The sequence below is a fragment of the Eptesicus fuscus genome, chromosome 13, assembly GCF_027574615.1.
Source record: "Eptesicus fuscus isolate TK198812 chromosome 13, DD_ASM_mEF_20220401, whole genome shotgun sequence".
Lineage (NCBI taxonomy): Eukaryota > Metazoa > Chordata > Mammalia > Chiroptera > Vespertilionidae > Eptesicus > Eptesicus fuscus.
The window spans coordinates 6,496,421-6,520,551 of NC_072485.1; the positions used below are offsets into that span (position 1 = coordinate 6,496,421).

General features: G+C 39.9%; 1 protein-coding gene and 1 non-coding gene across 2 annotated transcripts in view; one reads left to right on the forward strand and one right to left on the reverse strand.

Annotated features, from left to right (window-relative positions):
- The window catches only part of SIK2 (salt inducible kinase 2), a 133,954-nt gene that overhangs the window by 90,046 nt on the left and 19,777 nt on the right, over nt 1-24,131 (forward strand). Inside the window, exons 5-8 of the mRNA XM_008150154.3 lie at nt 10,341-10,465; nt 11,429-11,552; nt 12,861-13,081; nt 14,777-14,929. Of these exons, the coding sequence (XP_008148376.2) occupies nt 10,341-10,465; nt 11,429-11,552; nt 12,861-13,081; nt 14,777-14,929 (623 nt within the window). The remainder of the gene's footprint in view (nt 1-10,340; nt 10,466-11,428; nt 11,553-12,860; nt 13,082-14,776; nt 14,930-24,131) is intronic.
- On the reverse strand, nt 13,685-13,816 carry LOC114234646 (small Cajal body-specific RNA 20). Its single transcript, XR_003620845.2, has one exon. It is a non-coding gene; the product is annotated as a small Cajal body-specific RNA 20 (non-coding RNA).

A 24,131-nucleotide genomic window follows, 5' to 3' on the forward strand; every position in this document is an offset into this window, starting at 1 on the left:
ATCTAGGAATATTGTAGGTAAACTCAGTATTTCTAATGTCATTATGAGATCTCTAGTTTTTGTTTGTTTTTGCTGTTTTATTATTTTTTTAATATCTAAACTTCAAGGCCTTCTAATTTTTATCTAGAAGATCAGTAAAATGTCCAAGACCTAAAGTGTTTATCTGGTTAAACTAGTATAACGGCTAACATATTGAGCCTTCACTATTTTCAGGTATCCTGCTAGGTACTTTATCATTTAATCTTCACAGCAACCCTAGAAGCTGCATAGCTCTTGCCAGTTTTTAGGTGAGAAAGATGAAATACAAAAAGATTAAATAACTTGCCAAGGTGACTCAGATAGTAAGTAGCACACCTGGAATTCAAACCTAGGTCTCTCTAACCACAGTGTGTATTTCTTCCACTGCACTATGTTGTTGTTTCCAAGCGTTGCCAGTTATCCCTCGTGGGGTACTCACTAACTGAATTTTGAGTTTCATCATTCTGTATTTATCCATTTGTGTCCTTGATTCCTTGCCTCACAAGTATACACACACACTGTATCTAAGCACTCAAATATCTTCTTGCCCACATTTTTTTGTCATCTTCACCACCACTTAACACAAATTTTAGTAAATGTTTATTAAGCATCTATTATGCTCCTGAGCTAAGTCCTAGAGATGCAGATATTTCAAGACAAAATGACAGCAATGCAATAAAACTCAACTCTGCTCTCACCTTAACACGTTAAGCGCCCAGCCTGTTTTATCTTCCGGACAGAAAGTATAGTGTCAGTCACCGGTGACTGACTGGGCGCTTAACGTGTTAAGGAGTTAATCCAGAACTAGACCTTTAAGTCAATATAACACAAAGAGAAAGTTGTTGTAAAGGCTAGAAGAAAGACGGACTCTGCCTTGAAGAAAGTATTAGCTAAGACTTGCTTAAGAAGACATCTGTGGTGGGACAGTGAGAGTGGGTTGAAGGGGTGAGGTAGGGATGCAGCTCCAAGCAGATGGATCAGCATGTGCAAAAGCAGGCAGGCCAGAAAACTCAAAGTTTGTAGGGAAACTACAGAGCAGACCTAGTGGGACGTAGGTGCCCGTGAGGAATGATAGGTAAGGAGCCTGCACAGGTAAGCAGAGCCAGATCATGAGGGATTCCACATGCCATCAAAGCTTAGATGTGTTCCAGTGTTGTGAAAGAACTTCTCCAGGAGATTTATGTTTATCCATAGATTTTATAACTTTATGGCTCTGCTTTCTTTAAAAATATCTTCCGATTTCAGAAGATTCTTCTTAAATTTTAAAGAAATCTAACACAAGTAGGAAAGGTGGGGCTCCATGGAAAAATTGCAAGAACCCAGAATAAAATATAAAATTATTCTCTCAGTCTCTGTTTATTCTACTTATGAAGATCTCTTTAATTGCTAAATGGGTTGGATAAATGAACTGTTTTAGCCATCTTATATGTTGAAATTGAGGAGAATTGCAAACCAAAACTAGGTTAACTTAAACTATCCTGTATTTGTCTCTGTTTATAAAACAGAAACCGACAGTTCATTTTAATAAATACAGAAACATGGTTTTGAAATCAGCATCTACTTTATGCTCCAGTGGGCAAAGACACCAGACAATGATGAACCATGGGCTCAGCCACACCTGTGTACGCTCGGTGCCTCAATTATGAGACCTCCAGCCTTCGCAAAATATGAGTGTTAGGACATTCAGAGTAAGAGGCAAAATGCAAAGAAATAATTGGCTTTCATTAGTATTAGTACTTGGAGTACTCTTTTCTCCTAGCTATTTTTGCTATGATTATTTAAGTATAAAGTTGAAAATAAATAGATGAAGGATATTTAGTTTTAGTCTTTAACTTTCCTAATCTGAAATGTTAGCAATAAATAGTTAGATAAGGATAAAAATGTATGAATTACCTGAAGGAAGTTTTCACAAATATCACAGTTCAAACAAGGTTTCACGTAAAGAATGTAGAGTTGGTATCAGGCAGTTCAAGTGCAAATTCTGGCTTTGTGACCTTGGGCTGATTATTTAACCTCTCGGAGTCTAGGTTTCCATATTTGTTAGGTAGAGATTACTCTGTTCCTTGGGAACACTGTAGGGATTAGGGATAATGTTAGAGACAGTAAGGGTAGTAGATAATAATATGGGCACCAGAGCCAGGCTGCCTGCATTTGAATCCTGGCTCTGCCACTTACTAGCTGCATGACCTTGAACACATTACCTAACTTCTCTGTCCTCAGTTTTCTTGACTGTAAAGAGGGAATGATAGAAGTTCGTATCGCCTAGTAGTTACTGGTTAATATTTGTAAAATACTTAGAACAGTACCTGGTACATATTACTATTTTAGTGTTTGTTAAATAAATTGTTACTGGCACCATGTAACACTAAATTAAAGGGAGCTAGTATTTGTATTTAATGTGTAATTGATTCCATGTGACAACAAATCCTGAAATTTTTGATAGTCATATAAACACCCACACTATGTGTGGGTTTTGGTTGTTTTTTTTTATTACCAAGTCCTTAAAGCCTTATTAAATACAAATCCTCAGAGGAATAAAGAAAGTTTACCATTTATATTCTAAATTATCTCTGCTTGATGCAAATTAATTTTTTTTTCCTGGGGGACCTTCAGTATAATTAGTAATGTGTAATGAGACTCATTCATCTGACCTGTGCATCACAAGTCCCTTGTCTTTAGCTGAAGGCCAGTGCTTCCTTTAGGAGTTGATCCAGGGTTTCTGAGTGGCCCACTATCTCCCATTATCGCTTCTAGCAATCTTCCTGCTTACTAGAAGACCTTGAGACAAGGTTTTTGTATATAAAATTCCAGTTTTGTGCCCTGGAACCAAAAAAGAGTGGGGGAGCCTGCAGCAGATTTCATTGGTAAAATATTTATTAGAACTCTTCCATTTATTATCCTCCTGCCACTAGCATTAGGTAAAATGTAAAACAGCTTTGCCTCAGCAAGCCCAATGAGACCTTATCCTTTATCCTTCAAGCCTACTTAGCCCTAGCAGCACATTAAGCCTGGAGTATGGAAGGGGGCTCACAGGGTTTGTTTCATATTGCTTTGTTTTTCCCATCTCCGCCTCCCCACTCCATTTTGGGCTAAGGAATTGATTTGCTTCTTAGCTCACTGAACTCTCTCATTGGACAAATAGCTGTCTTGCTCTGGTCAGCAAGATGGCATTCTATCTCAGCTGTGCTGATTGTATTTGTGCCCTTCGGTCAGGCAGGGAGGCAGTGACTGATGTTTGGAAGTCAACTATGCAGCTGGCCTTTTCTTGCTGGTGGGCAACAAAGTGTGCATTGACGTCAGTGTTGGCTGATGGCTATTCAGTTTGTGCAATGGGTCAGCTTCATCTCTACCACTCACCTACCTTTCATTTGTCAGCTTTCTTTTCCTCATAATTGTCTTCTTCACTCCTATTATAATAGTTACAAAAGAGGTGTAACTCTTCAGTGAGTCTATATATCTGAATTCTGGGAATTTTAGAAACCAGGATAAATTTAACCCTAAAGCCATCTGCTGCTCTGGAGGAGGATTTTTTTAAATTCTAAATTAGACAATTTAACACCCTGCTGGAGTTTTGCCTTGGTTGTGTTCATTCCTAGAAATTGTTTACCTTTTCTTAGCTTGAAAGGCTGGTGTGTAATGTTTTGTTTGCTTTTTTCCTTTTCTAAAAAATGACTTAAATAGTTTACCTAATGACATCTTCTACTTGGTCTTTCTGTCATTTAAGTAAAAATCCTGAAAGTACTTAGTTATTATAATCATTTTGCAACAATAAACAGTCGGAGCTGTTTAGCATCGTCTATATTTTTTCCACAACTTCTGTTTTATCTCTATTTCCTGGCTACTCAAAGAGTGGTCTAGGAGCCAGCGCATAAGCATCACTTTGGAGCTTGTTAGGCAGAATTTCAAGCCCAGCCCTAGACCTACTGAATCAGAATCTGCATTTTAGCAGGTTCCCCAGATGGTTTGTATGCATGCTAATGTTTGATTTACTTCACTCCAACAGACACCACAGAATTCTCTAATGTGCTTGGTCCCCATCAGACAGTAAGCATCAGGATCAGCTTATACACTCTGTACTAATTGGGTTTTGTTATCAGGAAGATACAGGTCAATCAGTCACTTTCAAAATATAAAACAGAAAACAATAATAGCAGTTCTAGTACTGTTTTCAAATATATTCATGGTCTGTTACTCGTTAGTTAGATAAGAGGTAACTAGAGGATTCAGCTTTTGAGGCCAAGTTAATTTCCATGAGAGCCAGTCAACAGTAATTTACCTTTTCTGTGGTTAAATACCCTACCCCAAACTCTCTCTTTTATAAACATTTTAGGCCACACAGAAACCAGGTAAGAGAATATGCTAATACAAGGAAATCTCAAAATTATTGTTAGAGTAAAACCTTGGAGTACATGCCTTAGGGTCATAGGGACAGGAGCATGGATCATCTTCACGTGAAAAGGACAAGATAGGTCTGTTAACACCTCATGCAGTCTTAAAATGAAGACAGAGTCCTAAAATGAATGTTGATATAGATTTATAACATTTACTTTGTGTACATCTTAATTATTCCCATTTGCTTATTAGGATGCTATTAACATAGCGTTCAATGTTGTAAAGAAAAGAAAGCCCTCACTTGTCAAGGTCTTCTGGCAGAGGGATAAATTAGGAAATCTCTCTGTCTGATGTGAAATTGGATTAAACTTCACTGACTCATGGTATTCTTGGAACATCTGTGATATAGTGAAAAAGGACCCCTGGCTTGGAGTTCAAAGGACCTGTAGATACTTGGGCAAGTCAATTAACCACTTTGAGCTTCAGTTCCCTCCTTTGTAATGTAAGGACGATTATACTTCACAGCACCTCACAGGGCTGTCATCATGATTAGGTGAGATAATAAATACAGATATATCAAGTGTGTAATGCTTACCCCAAAGTAGGCATGACATAAATGTTTTTGGATTTTATTAGTCAATGTTCAAGGATTAGTTGTCTTTTTGTTTTTAAAACTTATTATGATCTTATATTAAACTTACTTAAAATTGAGAAGCTAAGAGTTTTTTTAGGAAGATGTGTCTTTTTTTCCGGCTGTGTTCAAGAAATGTTGAAAATCATGGTTCATCTGAAAAATTCAAGGTATGTTATGAGGGAAAGTGCAAACAGTTACTCTTACCCAAATGACAAATTTCTCCAGAAGAAAGAAACTTCTTTATATCACCAAAGCCAACCCAACATGGGACCCTGAGCATTCCATGACCTGCAGGTTCTTGACTTTGTGCAAGAAAGAATTCAAGATCATAGTTGGAGTGAAAGGGAAAGCAAGTTTTATTTAGGTTAAGGGAAAGAGGCCAGGATGTGGGTTCCTGAAGTCAGGGTGGGGTGGGTAAGCCCCAAAGGAGCTGCCACTGCCTGTAAGTCTCCCAGGCGCCTCTCTGAAAGAAGCCAAAGTACATGAGAGAGGCGAGCAATCTCGCCAGTGAGGGGCAAGCCGTGATCAGTCACTTCTTGGTATTTTGTGTTTCCAAGCATGGGCTGTTCCTGAACTTTGGGGAGCCAAATTCTGTCCCTGCCTTCTGGGTGGGAGGGGGGTCTTGTTCCTAAAATGGTCATTCTTGAAATGCCCTGGCATTTTTCATCCTTGGTGCCCCCTCCTACTTTTGGTGTCAATTTTCATTATAATGATGGTATAACGAGCTTAGGGGTCAGTTTCCAGTGAATTTTCCCTCCATCTTGGATTCTGCCACCACCTCAGTGATTTCCTACCATAAACTGTCTCCCTTCAATCATGCATGGAAGTGGGGCTCTGGTGAGAGGCCCTAGCAGCTTATTGGCTTGCAGTGTCTGTTCCTACTTCCTCATTCCACTTGTTGGGAGCTTCCCCTAACCTCTTTCTATCCTGCCTCATTTATACCTTCAAAATATTTTCAGAGTTGCTCAATCATGTATGAATAAAAATAGTATCAAAATAATTGTAGGCTGAACCCTAGATCACTGTGAGAAGTATCAGTATGAAATGAAGGGTTTTAAGAAAACATATATACATATAGATATGTACGAATATAAATACCAGTGTGTATGTATACATGAATTAGCACTCATACATATACTTCCTGTCTGCTGGCAGGGCTTAGAAGCAGTGACATCCCAGTTGTAATGAGCACATCTAGGTCCTAGTCTTGGTTTCTAAATATAATTCCTCTGTAAAAGGGACCAGGTCCCCTCTGGAAAAGTGCTTGATTTCAAGGCGGGGGTAGGGAAAATATAAGATGAGCCTGGAACATCTTCTGATGCCAAAAAATAAGGAAATACTTAAAATGAAATTTTTTAAAGACGTGACATGTTGAAAGGATATAGGAGCCAACCTGAATTAGCTCCTAATGGCCAAAGCATCAAAATAAATAACAGTATAACAATAGTATTGAATTACAACCCAAACAATAAAATTAATATTCATGACAAAGCAAATTCAACATTATATGGCATACAATTTATGACAGGGAAACAGGACACAGAACGCCTGAGGGACATAGCAGCCATCGTATTAGGTACTAACTTACAGATCAGAGCATGGCCCAAGAAATTAAACTAGAAGGATGTTTCCTTTCCAGCAGGCCAGGCTGGATTTGGGTCTAGCATAAAGAGGAATAATGTTCAAGTGATGGTTTTCTTAATGCTTTCCAAAAATCAGATGAAAATGTATTGTCTTTTATTATCCTCTGTTGTAGTTAGAATCTCTTCTGTGTTTGCACAGTGGTTGATCCATGTATGCACTCAAATGTTTAATGAAAGAATGCAGTGAATTTGGTTGGTAGGATGACACATTAATGCATTGCATTTGAATAAATGGCGATAAGAAACAAATCCTGCATAGCTGTGCCATTTTCATATTTTATCCCTCTTGCTCATCCTTCATTTTACTGTGTGCTTCTAGGCAGAAAGCTGCAGACTGACTGAAGCAAATCATCCAGATTCCTGTGAAGAAATAAAAAGGCTTTTATTTTTAAGTGCCTTTCCATTGCCACTTCTTAAACCTGACCATTATTAACTTGCTCAAAAATAGCTACAAATCACTGTGCCAGGAAGGACACAAAGGTGGTAGTTAACAGTGAGGGCTTTGTTTCCATTCCAGTTCTACAACTTAGTATAAACTCTAGCAAGGTCCTTAACTTTCTACCCTCACTTTCTCTTAATAACCCTATAAGAATACCTAATAGGGTTATTAAGAAGAAATCATCTTCAGAGAGCCTAGAGAAGTTTCTGACACATAGTAAGTTCTTCCAAGAGAGATGACAGTATATTCATCAGCAAACCTTCATTGAATGGTTGCTCTCTACAGAGAGCATGTGCTAAGTGCTGGGAGTTCAGACATATATTATTCCCCTCTCTACTCTCAAGGAGTTTAGTCTGATGGAGAAGCCAGATAAGTAAAACAAGAAGAGGAAGAAGAATTCTATTCTTCTATTCTTTTGAGTAACTCATGCATTATATATTATCTATAAGTAGTGACTTAATATACAATAAGTTGCTCACAGAGACTTTATGAAGTATAGGTATTATCCCCATTTTGCAAATGATAAATCAAGGCTCTGTTCGAGAAGTTAAGTAATTTACCCAAGATCACACAGCTTGTGTATTTTCTCAGGACCTTTTTCTCTGAAAGGCGGTAGTTGATGATGATGCTCCACAAAAGGAGAAGGGAGCTCGTTTCACATATGCTCCAGGCATTTTATATTCTTAATCTAGTTTAATCCTCACAGCATCCCATCTTGGCAGGTGTGTTATCCCCACATTTATAGATACAGGATTTGATTCCAAATCTGCCTGACTCTACAGTTTTCCTTCACTGGTATGTCAGATGATCGATTACAAATACAATGTGTATAAGCACTTTGACAAGCTTATAGAAAACACCCGCATATATGCCATTAATATAGCCTTCATGAACCTCATTGTCTTTTGGTGTTTTATTGTTTCTACAGGCTCAAGTTCCAATTTTCTTTAGTTACTTACAGGAAATAGAAGTACGCAGTCTGCTTGGTACCACTCTTTACAAGTTAACAAGACACTTTCTGTGTCCTTGACATGTAAAGCCAGGGTTGAGACTGGAATGCCCCAAGCACGTGATGCCTTCCTTGCTCTCGCCTATTCTTGCCTATGAAATGTACAGTGAGCAAGCTCAGGCAATAAAGAGGCCAGGCTGCTTTCCTGACCGGCCTCTGCCCAGTCAACCTTGAGTTCATTCCCCCAGAGTCCAGGGAAGTTCAGAATGAAGGAGTTCTGGATTGGCTTTTTGAGACGTTAAAACTTTACAATGCTGTTTGGAGTGTGTCCTCAACTTATGTGTGCTAAAACTCATCCTGTGATTATGGTTTGAAGCACAGCAATTATCGGACCTATTTCAGGATCTCCTCACACTCATCCAGAGCTCCGGGTGCTTTTCTGTGTGCGTGAAATTAATATTTTCCTCTTTAAATCTTATTTGAACATGTAGTTCTTGACTCATTTAAGGAAATAGGTTTTCTAGAAAATTACAAGTGTATCAATGTGGACATATGTTGTAAGGTGCGTCGTTAGTCTTAGAGGTGGAATTGAGAAAATAAGACCTTTCTCACAGTCTTTTCGGAAAACAGAGTATAGGACTGAACCTGAGAAGGGAGGAGTTCTCATTGTCTCGTACTCCTGGGTGCCAAGGACAGACCACAGTGTTGCTCCACCAGGTGTAGACTGCGCCTGAGGCTCTTCCCCCAATGCACCCTTTTCTCTTCTGAACCCTTAAGCTCCACTATACTTTTCCTACCTTTCTTCTGTATTTTCTCAGGACCTTTTTCTCAACGGTGGTATTTGATAATGATGCTCCACAGAAGGAGAAGGGAGCTCGTTTCACATATGCTCCAGGCATTTTATATTCTTAATCTAGTTTAATCCTCATAGCATCCTATCTTGGCAGGTGGGTTATCCCCACATTTATAGATACAGAAACTACAGTTCAGGGAAGTTAAATTACTTTCCTAGAGGACTTGAAGCTAGAAAGTGGCAAAATGGGAGGCCAGTTCTAGTTCTCCCTAACTTCCTAGTTTGTACTCTGCCATGAAGTTGTAATGTTGGAGATTGTGACTATTGTTACAGTTACTGCTGCTTGCCACCAGCTCTACATCAACTAGCTGAGAAAACACTTCCACATAAGTACAAACTCAAGGTGTGAAGATTGTGAGTTTATATTGTCATTGGAGTCCCACAACAACCTGCTGACTATGTATATTTATTATTTCAGCTTTACAGATTGGGAAACTGAGGCTCACAAAGACTGATCCAAAGTCACACAGCCAGTCAGTCTGGCACTGGAGACTTGATCCAGTCCCCTGGGGCCGCTCACTGTCCATCAATGCTGTGCAGAGCCAGTACCTGTCACTAGGGCAGTGTTCTCCAGTCAGGCTGTAACAGAACAGTGGGGCTATACCTGACAAAATAATAGGAATTTGTTTCTTCAGTAAGAACATGAGACTATGTGAAGGCTGAGCAAAAGGGCACAAGCTTGTGTTTATACCAAAGCTCACTGAATTCTGCTGTAATTTTCATGCATATTGAAGGCATGTGAGTATAGTATTTCCAGAGTGCATGCTGTATATCAAAGATGTAGATTCAGTATGACTAATAGGGGAAGGCCATTAACTGTTTTGAAGTATAATGCCACTGCATTCCATAAATGAGTAAGTACTGGTGATAGGTGGCCTGTGACTGGGCCATGTAGCCATCACATGTTAATGAGCTATTCAGGTAGGTATCTGCCTATATTAAGATGCATGGGCCAGCACTTAGAGAGTTGTTACTTAGGAAACACTGTACTCAGTTGCCTTAAAAGGTTATATATTTTGCTGCCCTGTGATAATGACTGTAGGAACAGCCAGTCACTTGGAGTATCTTAGAGTTTTACTTATTTGATTCCTTTCTTACAGACCATATAAGATAGCTAACTCTTAAATCTTGGAGTAATTAAAATTCTGAGATTATCAAATTCAATTTGGTTGTCCACACCAATGGATTTTCTTTCAGCCTTAAAAATACAGTATTAAAGTATTTTTTCTAATCTCTTATTATTTTTGAGAAGAAAACTTGATTCATTTATACATTCATTCAAGAAATATTTTTTGAATGCTGAATATTTGCTAGTCTGTGCTAAATGCTCTGGAAATGGGATAGATGTCATCCCATTCCTCACAAAGTAAATAGCAGTGATAATGTTAATATAGCATATAAAATTTGTTACAGAGAAATTCAGTATAGTTTGAGACCATAGATGAAAGTAACATTTATTTCTATTCCAACAGATTTTGGTTTTGGAAATTTCTTTAAAAGTGGTGAGCTGCTGGCAACTTGGTGTGGCAGCCCCCCTTATGCAGCCCCAGAAGTCTTTGAAGGGCAGCAGTATGAAGGACCACAGCTGGATATTTGGGTATTTCTTTGCTTTGCTGTGTTTTGTTAAATGCATCTATAAGGATAATACTTGGTACTTTGGCCCATCTTTAAAGCTCTTGTTTCTAACACATAGGCAGTAGTTCATACTTTCCCTACCCATCCTGCCTAATAAAATGGTAATATGCAAATTACCATCACTCTGCTACACCCACGATTGGGCCGTTAGGAGGCTGGGGGCGGGACTCAGGGTGGCCCATTGGGCTGGCGGAAGGCACCTCCCCCCGTTCCTCCTGCTGGGCCCCAACCGGCCAGCGCCGCTGCGGGAGGACCCATGGGGCTGGCGGAAGGCGCCTGTGGCAGAACTCGGGGTGGCTGATTGCATGGCTGCCGGCACCAGTTTTCCGCCAGCACCAGTTTTCCTCTGGCCACCCGCCGATTGGAGTGCCTCCTGCCAGCGCGATCAGCCACCCCGAGTTCCTCCACCGGCGGCGCTGGAGAAACTCAGGGTGGCCGATCACGATCACGCTGGCGGCCAGAGGAAACAGCGCTGGAGGAACTCGGGGTGGCTGATCGAGCTGGCAGGAGGCGCTCCAATCAGCGGGTGGCCAGAGGAAAACTGGTGCTGGCAGAAAACTGGTGCCAGCAGCCAGGTGAAGGAAGGTCTTTTGCACGAAACTTCGTGCAATGGGCTTCTAGTTGGACTATAATTAGTTGAGCATCTTGAATTGGATTCTAGGAAAGAAGTTCTAAGGACAGATGTTCTCATTCTAACATCAGCAGTAATTTAAAGTTAAGTAGTAATCAAATGATTAATGTATTTTGATATTTATTATAGGATACTTTATTGTAATAATTAGCATTTCAGATTTTTTTCAAATTTAAGAAAATAGTACATTCAAACAAATTTTTTTAGGCCATAGGACATTGAGGGATATTTGGGGGAACAAAGAGTGTTTGAAGTTCTTGGTGTAAAAATGACCCCATTGTTCTCGTCCCCTAGAGCATGGGAGTTGTTCTTTATGTCCTTGTCTGTGGAGCTCTGCCTTTTGATGGACCCACTCTTCCTATTTTGAGGCAAAGGGTTTTGGAAGGAAGATTCCGGATTCCGTATTTCATGTCAGAAGGTAACAACCTGTTCATCTTACTAATTGGGCACTACAGAGTCTGCGCTCCTAATGAAACGCGTAGGCAAGGCCTCCCTTTTTCTAAGAGTTCGGGTGCTAAATAAAGTGACTGAGTTACTTTAAAACCCATAGAAATAAGCAGCCCCCTCCGTGTAGGTGAGAAAAGTTCCAGGCTTCCTAACTGAAAACAGAAAGTTCCCCTGATTAAGAACACAAGTCTCCCATTTACTCTCGGTCTATAAATGTCCCAGGTTTATTTTAGCCTTAGAGAAGTTCTTTGTAGATACAGATTCACAACCATTTTACTCTAAGTTTGAAGTGGATTTTCTCATATCTTTTGGCAGGAAGTTGCAAAATTAAAATGTTTAAATTAAATTTGAAAAGCAACTGGCAAAACTATTGAATTAAGATGAAATGCTGTAATCCCATTCAGTTTTATATTGGATTGTAACATAGGCAGCAGTTAGGTTTACTCTTTAGATTAGTTTTTGGTTATCACCCTTAATGCTTTTGTTCCTAGAAACAGTAGAAATAATGCTTCAGTAGTTAAGAGTGTAGACTTTAGTGCCAGACTGCCTGGTTTCAATCCTGAGTTCACTCATATCTCCTCCCTGTGCTTCCATTTCCTCACTTTATAAAATGGAAAAAACCATAATTCCTAAGAGAGCTGTTGTGAGGATTAATTAAATTAATCTGTATAAAGCACTTAGCAGAATGCCTGGCACCTTCCAAGTGATCTAAGCTTATGTGGCGTGGTAAAGAGCATGATGTCCGCTCAGGAAATAAGCGGGTGCCCAGACGGACCGCAGTGCAGTTTTCTTAGTGGAATCAGGAGTGAGTAATGTTTTACGTACATTTGTCTCAGTTGCACTGATGAGAAAGCAGCAGTCCACTGGCTAGCTCTTCCTCACAGAGCCTTAGACCTAACTGAGGATCATTTATTATTTGCTTATTTTAGGAAGAAGGCTTGTTTTTTCCTTTAGTGGAAATCTAAGTCTGTGTCTAGGTATTTTCAGTTGATAAATCAGTTCATTTAGCACAAAATTGGATAGGCCTACAGCCTCCTGTTTTTCTTAAGTATTCATTCACGGTGATGGTTAATTTTGTATATCAACATTCACCCTGAGTACTTGACAAATATAAGTAACCTTTATGTATTTATTTATTCATTTGACCTTCTGCTTTCCAGTAGGTGCTGTGGAGGACACAAAGATTACTGCCATTGTACAAAGTCACATCAATAAAGCAAACAGCATCCTGAAGTGCAAGGCGATTGACGTGACTTTTGTACCATTGTGTTTTCCATAGATTGTGAGCACCTTATTCGAAGGATGCTGGTCCTAGACCCGTCCAAAAGGCTAACCATAGCTCAAATCAAGGAGCATAAATGGATGCTCATAGAAGTTCCTGTACAGAGACCTGTTCTCTATCCACAAGGCCAAGAAAATGAGCCATCCATTGGGGAGTTTAATGAACAGGTTCTGCGACTGATGCACAGCCTTGGAATAGATCAACAGAAAACCATTGAGGTAAAGTAATCAGAAATTTGACTGAAAAAAATTTTAGGCTTTTGTTGTACTCAGTAACTTGAAATTTCATGCTCATACCTATCAGCCTAGTCATTTAGCATGGCCATCCCCAGCACCTAAACATACTGTTCAATATTCCCTGAAGATTAATCAGGCTTTTTCTTTTTTCTTTTACTCAACATATAAATCCCTGCCTTTGCCCCATCTGCCAAAAAACTCAAGAGGAATGGTTTATATAGGACTGAGAAAAAGACAAAGACAGAAGCTTAACAAATACAAAGTAGCAAGTTTCTTCTAAGATGAACCATAAAGTAGTTTCACATAGGTAATAAGCTAGTTTATACAGAACATAAATGTGCAGCTATGGAACAAGGCTGAGGGCTGAGCAGAAAACAAGAATGGTAGGCATCAGATTTAGGAAAGCCAACTGGATTTAGCTTGTGAACTGGAGAAACTGAGAAGGCAAAAACAGGTAGATTCCTGATATGGAAGTACGAGAAGGTTTGAACCTAGAAAATTTCTCGTCACTTTTATTTCTTTCTTTCCTTAATAGCATATTCATAAGACATACATATTCTTTTTTTTTTTTTTTTTTTTTTTTATAAATGTTTGAAGTAGGAAAACAAGGCTGCCCAGCTGGTGACAGCCCTGACAATAACCCTCAAGGGTTGATCTTGGCCTCTTGCCCTGGCTGAGGAGAAAAGAAACCCCCTGCAGCCCCATGGAAAAGAGGCCCTAAGACATACATATTCTTAATACTTACACAGTAGTAAAACAAACAAACAAACAAACAAACAGAAAACAGTACTTTTGAGGAGGGACCATAACAAGAAAGAATATTAAGTGCTCCCTTGTAAATATTAAGTGCTCTGAACTGTACTGCCTTTTCCTTCATGGTAGCCATAAGTGAAATCAGACTGGCTTTCCTGCTTTGCTCGTCATGTACTCTGATGTGAGCACAGTTCCACTGGTCTGGAATTTTTGCTGCATGCTCTGCCTCTGAGGTGTACTGCACAGCACCCAGGCAGACTGTCAGGTGGAATTAGAAGTGAAAGGAGCAGTTGTTTCTCTGTTTCATTAGTACCCTGGAAATCTGGCGGACAAGGAATGTGAAAAATTGGGAAGCAACTTTATATTCAAGGTTTCAAGAGGGCTGGACTGCAAAAGCAAGAGGAAAAAATTACCTAAGAACGGAGACACCGTGTCTCTCAATCTAGCTTCCAAATGTCATTCTCCAGCCTCAAATAATCACCAGAAAGTTCCCCAAAGACTTTAATCAGTCACTTCAGAGTTTGCAGTGGTTTGTGCTTGTGTAGAAGCTATAGATCTAGAGTCTCTGGGCTCGGGTTGCTAACCAACCTTACGCCATAGTTACAGCTATGAGATGGGACCACATGACAGCATTGGGGAATGTCTGCATGAGACAGTGATGGCATTTTCTCTGAATGCAGAAAAATAAATGGATCCTGTTAATGTCAAAGGGCCTGTCATTTAATGGTATCACCCTGTATATAATTAAAACTAGAAACTTGAAATGATCTTTCATTCTAAACTCTGGAACAGCTTTTGAGGCATACTTTGTTACTCTGTTTGTAAGAAAGAAAACATTATTTCTTCCATCTTTTTTTAGACAGGTATAGATCATTGGATTGATTTTTATGGCTCTTGGCCTTCAGCACTTGTTTTCTCTCTCAGTCTTTGCAGAACAAGAGCTACAATCACTTTGCTGCCATTTATTACTTGTTGGTGGAGCGCCTGAAATCACATAGGAGCAGTTTTCCTGTGGAGCAGAGGCTCGATGCCCGCCAGAGGCGGCCCAGCAGCATTGCTGAACAAACAGTTGCCAAGGTAACACCCCATTAGCCAATAGTCTTATCTGTGCATGTGCCTGTTCACATGGTTGACACATTGTTCATCTTGTATTACAAAGGGTTAGGATTTCATCCTCTGTGCTCTCTTTTTCTGTAAAGTTTCTGCCTGTCATTCACTAGATTCTCAAATGTTTTAGCACCTTTTTTTCCAATTACAGTTGACATACATATTGTATTAGTTTCAGGTGTACAACCCATGATTAAGCATTTATATAATTTAGAAAATGATCACCCCAATAAATCTAGTATCCATCTGACACCATACAAAGTTATTACAATATTGACTAAATCCTATGCTGTACTTCACATACCTATGAGTATTATATAACTACAATTTGTACTTCTGATTCCCTTCACCTTTTTTCACCCAGCCTCCCAACCCCCTTTCCATCTGGCAGCCATCCAGATGTTCTCTATCTGTGAGTCTGTTTCTAGTCTGCTTGTTTGTTTGTTTTGTTTTTAGATTCCACATACAAGTGAAATCATACGGCATTTGTCTTTCTCTGTCTGACGTAATACCTTCTAGATTCATGCATGGTGTTGCAGATGGCAAGGTTTTATTCTTTTTGTTTGCAGTTTACATTTAATATTATTTTGTATTAGTTTCAGATAAACAGCATAGTGGATAGACAATCATATACCATACATAGTTGTTACCATATTATTGACTATATTCCCTATGCTGGACTTCACATCCTGTGATTATATTGTAACTACCAATTTATACTTCTTTTTATTGATTTTTAGAGAGAGAGGAATAGAGAGGGAGGGGAGAGAGAGAGAAACATCAGTGTGAGAGTGAAACATCATTCGGCTACCTCCTGCAAACCCCCACTGGAGATCGAGCCTGCAACCTTGGCATGTTGTGGATAGGACTTCCAGTACTATTTTGTTGTTTTTTGTTTTTAATATTTTTATTGATTTTAGAGAGGAAGGGAGAGGGAGAGGGAGAGAGATAGAAACATCAATGATGAGAGAGCATCATGGATCGACTACTTCCTGCACGCCCCCTGCTGGGGATCGAGCCCGCAACCCAGGCATGTGCCCTTGACTGGAATCAAACCTGGGACCCTTCAGTCCGTAGGAGCTCTATTCTCTGAGCCAAACCAGCTAGGGCCCAGTACTATTTTTAAATAAGAGTGTTGAAAGTAGACATCCCTGTCTTAGAGGAAACGCCTTTTTTTTTTTAATCCTCAACTGAGGATATTTTTCCACTGATTTTTAGGGAGAGTGGAAGAGAGGAGGAAAGACAGAGAGAAACATTGATATGAGAGAAACACATCGATTGGTTGCCTCCAACCAGGGCCAGGGCCTAAGGAGCTTGCAACCAAGGTACGTGCCCTTGACCGGGATGGAACCTGGGACCTTTTGGTCCACAGGCCGACGCGCTCTCCACTGAGCCAAACAGGCTAGGACAAGGAAACGTTTTTAGTTTTTCCAGATTGAGTATGATGTTAGCTGTGGGCTTGTCATATATGACCTTTATTGTGTTGGGGTATGTTTCCTCTATCCCCACTTTGCTGAGAGTTTTTATCATAAATGGATGCTGGCCCAGCCGGTGAGATTCAATGGCTGAGCGTGGACCTATGAACCAAGAGGTCATGGTTTGATTCGTGGTCATGGTACGAACATCTTGGGCTTGATCCCCAGTAGGGGCTGTGCAGGAAATGGCCAATCAATGATTCTCTCTCATTGATGTTTCTCTCTCTTCTTCTCCCTTCCTCTCTGAAATCAATAAAAATATATTAAAAAATAATAATGGATACTGGATTTTTGTCAGATGCTTTTTCTGCATCTATTGATATGATCATATGATTTTTATCCTTCATTTTGTTAATGTGGTATATCACGTTAATTGATTTGCAGATACTATACCAGCCTTGCATCCCAGAAATACATCAGCTGGATCATGGTGTATGATCTTTGTAATGTATTGCTGAATTCAGTTTGCTAATATTTTGTTGAGGATTTTTGCATCTATGTTCATCAGCAATATTGGCCTCTAATTTTCTTTCTTTGTAGTGTCTTCATATGAATAAGGGTAATGCCCGCCTTGTAAAATGAGCTTGAGAGTCTTCCCTCCTCTTGAATTTTTTAGAATATTTTGAGAAAGAGACAGGTGTTAGTTTTTTTAGTGTTTGGTAAAATTCATCTGTGAAGCCATCCAGTCTGGGACTTTTGTTTGTTGGGACTTTTTCATTATTGCTTTAATTTTGTTGGTTGTAAATGGCTTGTTTAGATTTTCTCTTTCTTCTTGATTCAGTTTTGGAAAATTGTATGTTTCTAGGAATTTATCCATTTCTCCCAGATTATCCACTGTGTTGGCATCTAGTTGTTCATAATATCTTCTTATAATCTTTTGTATTTCTGTGGTATCAGTTGTTACTTCTCCTCTTTCATTTCTAATTTTATTTATTTGGGTCTTCTCTCTTTTTTTCTTGATGGTTAAAAGTCTGTCAATCTGCCCTAGCTAGTTTAACTCAGTGGATAGAACATTGGCCTGGGGACTAAAGGGTCCCAGATTCGATTCCGGTCAAGGACACATACTCGGGTTGCGGACTTGGTCCCCAGTGGGGGGCGTGCAGGAGGCAGCCCACCAATGATTCTCTCTCATCATTGATGTTTCTCTCTCTCTCTCACTTTCTCTCTCTCTCTTCCGCCCCCTCTCTGAAATCAATAAAAAATATTTTTTTTAAAGTATGTCAATCTTGTTTATCTTTTCAGAGAACTAGCTCTTAATTTCATTGATCTTTTGTATTGTTTTTTTAGACTCTTATTTATTTCTGCTCCAATCTTTGTTTGTTGTTCTTTTTTTTAGTTCCTTTAGGTGTAAATTTAGAATGTTTATTTGAAATTTTTCTTGTTTCTTGAGGTAGGCCTGTATTGCTGTCAATTTGTCCCATAGATTTTGGATTGCTTTGTTTCTGTTTTCATTTATCTCAAGGTATCTTTTGATTTCTTCCTTGATTTCATTGTTAACAAATTCATTGTTTAGTAATATTATTTAGCCTCCATGTGTTTTTCAGTTTTCTTCTTATGATTGATTTCAAGTTTCATAGCATTATGTTCAGAGAAGATGCTTGATATGATTTTAATCTTCTTAAATTTATTGAGACTTGTTTTGTGTCCTAACATTTGGTCTGTCCTGGAAAATGTTCCATGTACACTTGAAAAGAATGTATATTCTGCTGCTTGGGGTGAAATGCTCTGAAAATATCCTTTAAATCCATCTGAGCTAGTGTGTCATTTAAGGCCGCTGTATCTTTGTTGATTTTCCATCTGGTAGATCTATCCATTGATGTCAATGGGTGTTAAAATCCCATGCTATGACTGTACTGATGTCCATCTCTCCCTTTATGTCCAACAAAATTTGCTTTATATATTTAGGTGCTCCTATATTGGGTACATAAATGTTTACGAGGGTTATAATCCTCTTGTTGGGTTGATTCCTTTATTATTATATAATGTCCTTCTTTGTCTCTTATTATAGCCTTTGTTTTTAAAGTCTATTTTGTCTGATATAAGTACTGCTACCCCAGATTTTTTTAAAAATCGTTATTGTTGAGAGTCTTACAGATGTCTCTCTCCCCCCATTGCCTCCCTCCACCCAGTTCCCACCATGTCCCAGTCCTTTGCCACCATATTGTCTGTGTCCATGTATACATATATACATATATACATATAAGACCTTGGGTTAATCTCTTCCTGCCCCGCCCCCCCACAACCCCTTTTCCCTCTGAGATTCATCAATCTGTTCTATTACCATGCCTCTGGTTCTATTTTATTCACCAGTTTATTTTGCTCATTAGATTTCTTATTCATTTATTTTGATTTTTAGATTCAGTTGTTGATAGATAGATATTTATTGCTATTTAATTGTTCATACTTTTGATCTTTTTCTTTTTCTTCTTCTTCCTCTTCTTAAAGAATAGCTTTCAACATTTCATGTAATCCTGGTTTGGTGGTGATGAACCCTTTAGCTTTTTCTTGTCTGTGAAGCTCTTTATTTGACCTTCAATTCTGAATGATAGCTTTGCTGGGTAGAGTAATCTTGGTTGTAGGTCCTTGCTATTCATCACTTTGAATATTTCTTGCCACTCCCTTCTGGCCTGCAAAGTTTCTGTTGAGAAATCAGCTGACAGTCGTATGGGCGCTCTCTTGTAGGTAACTAACTGCTTTTCTCTTGCCTCTTTTAAGATTCTCTCTTTGTCTTTAGCCCTTGGCATTTTAATTATGATGTGTCTTGGTGTGGTCCTCTTTGGGTTTATCTTGTTTCGGACTCTCTGTGCTCCCTGGACTTGTAAGTCTATTTCTTTCAGCAGGTAAAGGAAGTTTTCTCTCATTATTTCTTCAAATAGGTTTTCAATATCTTGCTCTCTCTCTTCTCCTTCTGGTACTCCCATAATGCAAATGTTGGTGCGCTTGAAGTTGTCCCAGAGGCTCCTTACACCAGTGGTCGGCAAACTGCGGCTTGCAAGCCACATGCGGCTCTTTGGCCCCTTGAGTGTGGCTCTTCCACAAAATACCACGTGCAGGCGCGCATGTACAGTGTGATTGAAACTTCGTGGCCCATGTGCAGAAGTCGGTTTTCGGTTCTCAAAAGAAATTTCAGTCATTGTACTGTTGATATTTGGCTCTGTTGACTAATGAGTTTGCTGACCACTGCCTTACACTGTCTTCATATTTTTGGACTCTTTTTTCTTTTTGCTCTTCTGATTGGGTGTTTTTTGCTTCCTCATATTTCAAGTCATTGATTTGATTCTTGGGATCCTCTACTCTACTGTTGAATCCCTGTAAGTTATTCTTTATTACAGTTAGTGTATGCTTAATTTCTGGCTGGTCTTTTTCCATGTCCTTGGCATTCTCACTAAGATCCTTGAAAGTCTCACTAAGTCCCTTGAAGGTCTCATTAAGATCCTTGAGTAACCTTATAACCGTGGTTTTGAACTCTGTATGCAGCAATTTGCTTTCTTTTATTTCTTTCATTTGTGACATGTTTCGTTGCCTCCACATTTTGGCTGCTTCCCTGTGTTTGTTTCTGTGTATTGGGTAGGGCTGCCATGTTTCCTGGAATTGGCAGAATGGCCTTGTGTAGCAGGTGTTATGTAGGGCCCAGTGGCTCAGCCTCTCCGGTAACTTGAGCTAGACACTCTAGGTGTGCCCCTGGGTGGGCTATATGAACAGTCTTGTAGTTGAGACTTGATTGCTGTTGGTGTTACTGGGAGGAATTGACCTCTAGGCCAATTGGCTGTGAGGACCAGCTGTGACTACAGTGGGAGAACTGCTGTGCAGGAAACACCCCTATGGAGCAGGACTTGCTTCAGTGGGGCTTTGGTGCTCACTGAGTCTTCCCCTTGAGTGTGTCTCTTGTGGATGTGTACAGTTGTAATCTGGTATGGTCTGAAGCTGTCCACCAGGTGCACTGGCTCTTGGGTCTCCAGGGAGGTGCAAAGTCAGTTACTGCCTAAGGCCATCTGGAAGGAGCTACAGAGAGATCTGCAGATTCTTCCTATTTGTATTAGATTTGGAAGTGCCCAGGCTAGGCCCAGCTGTGAAGCAAGCAGGCTGGTGCTGGTGCCAGGTCTTGGGTCTCTTATTGATAGTTTTGGGGTACGCTGACACCAACTGCAGCCTGTTTGAGAGATTATAGCGAAGTCTGAAGCCTGAATGAGGATAAGCCATTCATAGGGAAAAGCTGCTGCAAACAGCTTAGGTGGGGCTGCAAATTAGATGGGATGGGGTCTCAGGGAATCATCAGGGTGGAGCAAACAGTGTGCTCCAGGTTGATGGGGACACAGATATGGTCAGTCAGCCTGGGGCAGGGGAGAAATGATCTGATAGAAAGCCGCCCCTGAGTTCCTGCCCTGATGCCAGACAATCCAGTTCCTCCTCCGTATGTGACTGGGTCCCCCAACCTCCAAGCACTGGAGCTCAGAGGAAGTGAGTCCGAGTAAGTTTGTGCACAACCCTTTAAGAGGGGGGACACCTGGGTCTCCAGCAGCCTCCATGTCCCTCAGCTACAATGCTCACTGGTTTTTATAGCCCGAAGTTACAGGGACTTTTCTTCCCAACTCTGGGACCCGGAGTGGGGGGTCTGATGTGGGGCTGGGACCCCTTGCTCCTTACAGTGGCCTCTGCAGGGACAATCTCCCTCTGGATTACAAAAACAGCCCACGTGGGTGCCAGCCCAGCCCATTCTGCGCCTCCGCCCCTCCTACCGGTCTCAACGTGCTTTCTTCTTTTCTTCTCTAGTTGTAGTACTTCCATTCAGCCAGCTTTCAGGCGATTCTGAATGATGGTTGTTTTGTATTTTTGTTGTAATTTTGATGTGGTTGTGGGAGGCGGTGAGTCCTAGGGTTTCTATTGCTCCATCCCTCTTCCTCTCTCTCTAGAATCAATAAAAACATTTTTTTTTAAAGTTACTTGTCGTTCTCATACATGCCTCAGTTTCCCAAGTCATAAAATGGAGATAATTATAGGATTTTATGATGTTTAAATTAGTGAATAATTGTGTAGCACTTACAACAGTGCTATGTAAGTGCTAGGTAAGTGTTTATTATATAAAGTAATAAATAAATGTTGGAGAGGAGGGGGACAACGATGAGTTAGAGAAGACTCCATTCTTGAGCGAAAGGCTGAGAGAATAGTTAGTGGGGCATTGACTCAGTTGCTTTAGAAGAAGACTGGATCTGGATCCGGAAGAAAGGCTGGGGACTAAAGAGAGCTGGGGAACAATCTGTATAGAGGTGGAAAAGAGAAGTGATTCATTCATACCATCTTTTAGGATTTTCATATACTGCTATGAGTACTTACTTTGTTCAGAGTGCAGGAAGAGCCCCAGAGTGTTTCTTGTGTAGCAGTTTTACAAAATCTAAAGGATTATAATAGTATTTTGTTTTGGCTTCTATAGAACATATGGGAAAAAATAACCAAGGAAGTTAAAATCTTGATTTTAAGAGGCAAATGGTGTACTTTAATATATAAAATAATGTGAATATTGATAATAATGTGAGTAAAAAATATGTCGATAAAGTTCCAGATATTTGGGCTAGAGTATCTCTGAGTACTTGTAATCCTTCAACATTGAATGGTTTTGCTTTAAAGACGCAAAGGAGGGGGGAACATGAGAATTCCTGAGTTGGGGTAGTAATAGTGAGATATAGTGGTCGCCTTCCCTCTCGAAAACACTGCTGGACAAAGAGAGAAGCAGAGCCCCACTGCTGGAGCAGGCTTTCCCTCCCAGGTCTCTGTTCTTATCATTGCACACGTGAGGGAGGGGGGTCTGTAAATGGTTGCTTTGGAGCATACACATGTACACAACTTCCTTTCATATCTGAACTTGAAGCAAATACCCTGGGAGATCTCAAATTATATTTCATTTGGCTTGGGGTTTGGATGTAGAATATAGCTTCTTATGTTTGGTAATTTTTTATTACCACGCACCCCATGAGTTCTCTTCATTTTATACATTGACCCAAGTTGCCGTAGAAAACTACTTACCACTGTGACTTAAAATGTATGTCATTGGAGCAGAATCTGTAGCTCACCTTCATGAACTGTCTTATTGCCTTTGGATGCAACAGAAGAAGGTGCTCCTTTCCCTCCAAGATTTCACATTCTAATGTTTAGTGCTGAACTTGTTAGAAAATACATTTCTCTGTTTTTATGAAAATAAATCTGCTTAAAGTTTTCATAGGATCTTCTCCCTTTAATTCTTTGATGTTCTAATGTTTTTATAGAAGTTCAGATCACTTAATTGATGCAGCAGAAAGAAATTGAGGCAATGACACAGTCCCACGCAAAGGTTACATGAGCGTCGAATCATGCAGGCCTTGGGTTCCATGAGCTGAATGACCTCACAGTCAGAACCTCTGAGCTTCAGTGTCCTTAAATATAAAATAGCAATAGAAATGCCTGCTTCATAAGTTTGCTACAAAGATAAAGTAATAAACTATACCAGCAGCTCAGTTCAGCAAATAGAGCGCTGTGTATCAGCCACTATGTCAGAGGTTCCTAGGAAACAGTCCATGCCCTTAAGGAGGCATGTTCTAGTGATACTACTCAGAAAACAATGAGATTTCCATCTTAGCTAGAGTTAGAGTACTTACATTGCTGTATAATATGCAGGAAATGTTGCATCTAATTGAGTGCAGACGACTATTGAGAAAAAAGGTCATGCCTTTTTCTAACTTCTAGTTCTTAACACTCTTCCACTCCAAGTTTCCATCAACTGTATGCAGACAGGAATGAAACACTCATCCCAATTCTTCAATTACTGCTTTCTACAACTGTAAGAAAAAGCACCTAAAAGTGGGTGGCTTAAATAACTCAAGTTTATTTTGTAACAGTTCTAGAGGCTACAAGTCCAAGATCAGGGCTGGTTTCTGGTGAGGACTTTCTTCCTGGTTTGTGGACAAATGCCTTCTGGCTGCGCCCTTACATGGCCTTTCTTCTGCATGTGTTTGGACAAAGAGAGATCTCTGGTGTCTCATCCTCTTCTTAAAGGGATACCAGGACCCACCCTATGTCTTAATAACCTTATTTATCTCCTTAAGGGCCCTATCTCCAAATATAGTCACATTGGGGGTTAGGGCTTCAACATACAGGGGTGGGCAAAAGTAGGTTTACAGTTGTATGTGAAAGTTTATTCTCATATTATTTATTTATTGCTAATTTGTACAACTGTAAACCTGCTTTTGCCCCATATGGATTTGGGTGGGGGAGGAGGGACACAATTCTGTCAATAACATGCATGTTCTTATTGGAACAATAAAATTTTCCCATAGGAGGAAACATTATTTTAATTTTCATGATTCTGGAAAGAAGAGAATCAGAAAAGATTCAGAACAATAAACATGGTTTTAAAAGTCATTACATTAGTTAGAGATGATCATTGTTTATTACCAAAGAAGTGGGGATATTAATCAGCCACTTATTTATTATAACATATTCTTTAGTCAGCTCTGTAGTGCTGAGCATACCATTTGAATATTTATAACTTACCTAGTTCCAAAACAACTGGTTAGTCACCTCAGTGATTGCAAGAATCCTAAAAAGCAGACCCCAAAAACCTACCATGAAGTGATTGTCACCATAAAATGTGATTCCTCTGTCCTTACCAAGTTCACGGTAAGTTGGTGTCGGAGTCCAGGTTGGATGAGAGCGCTGTCTAGGACAGT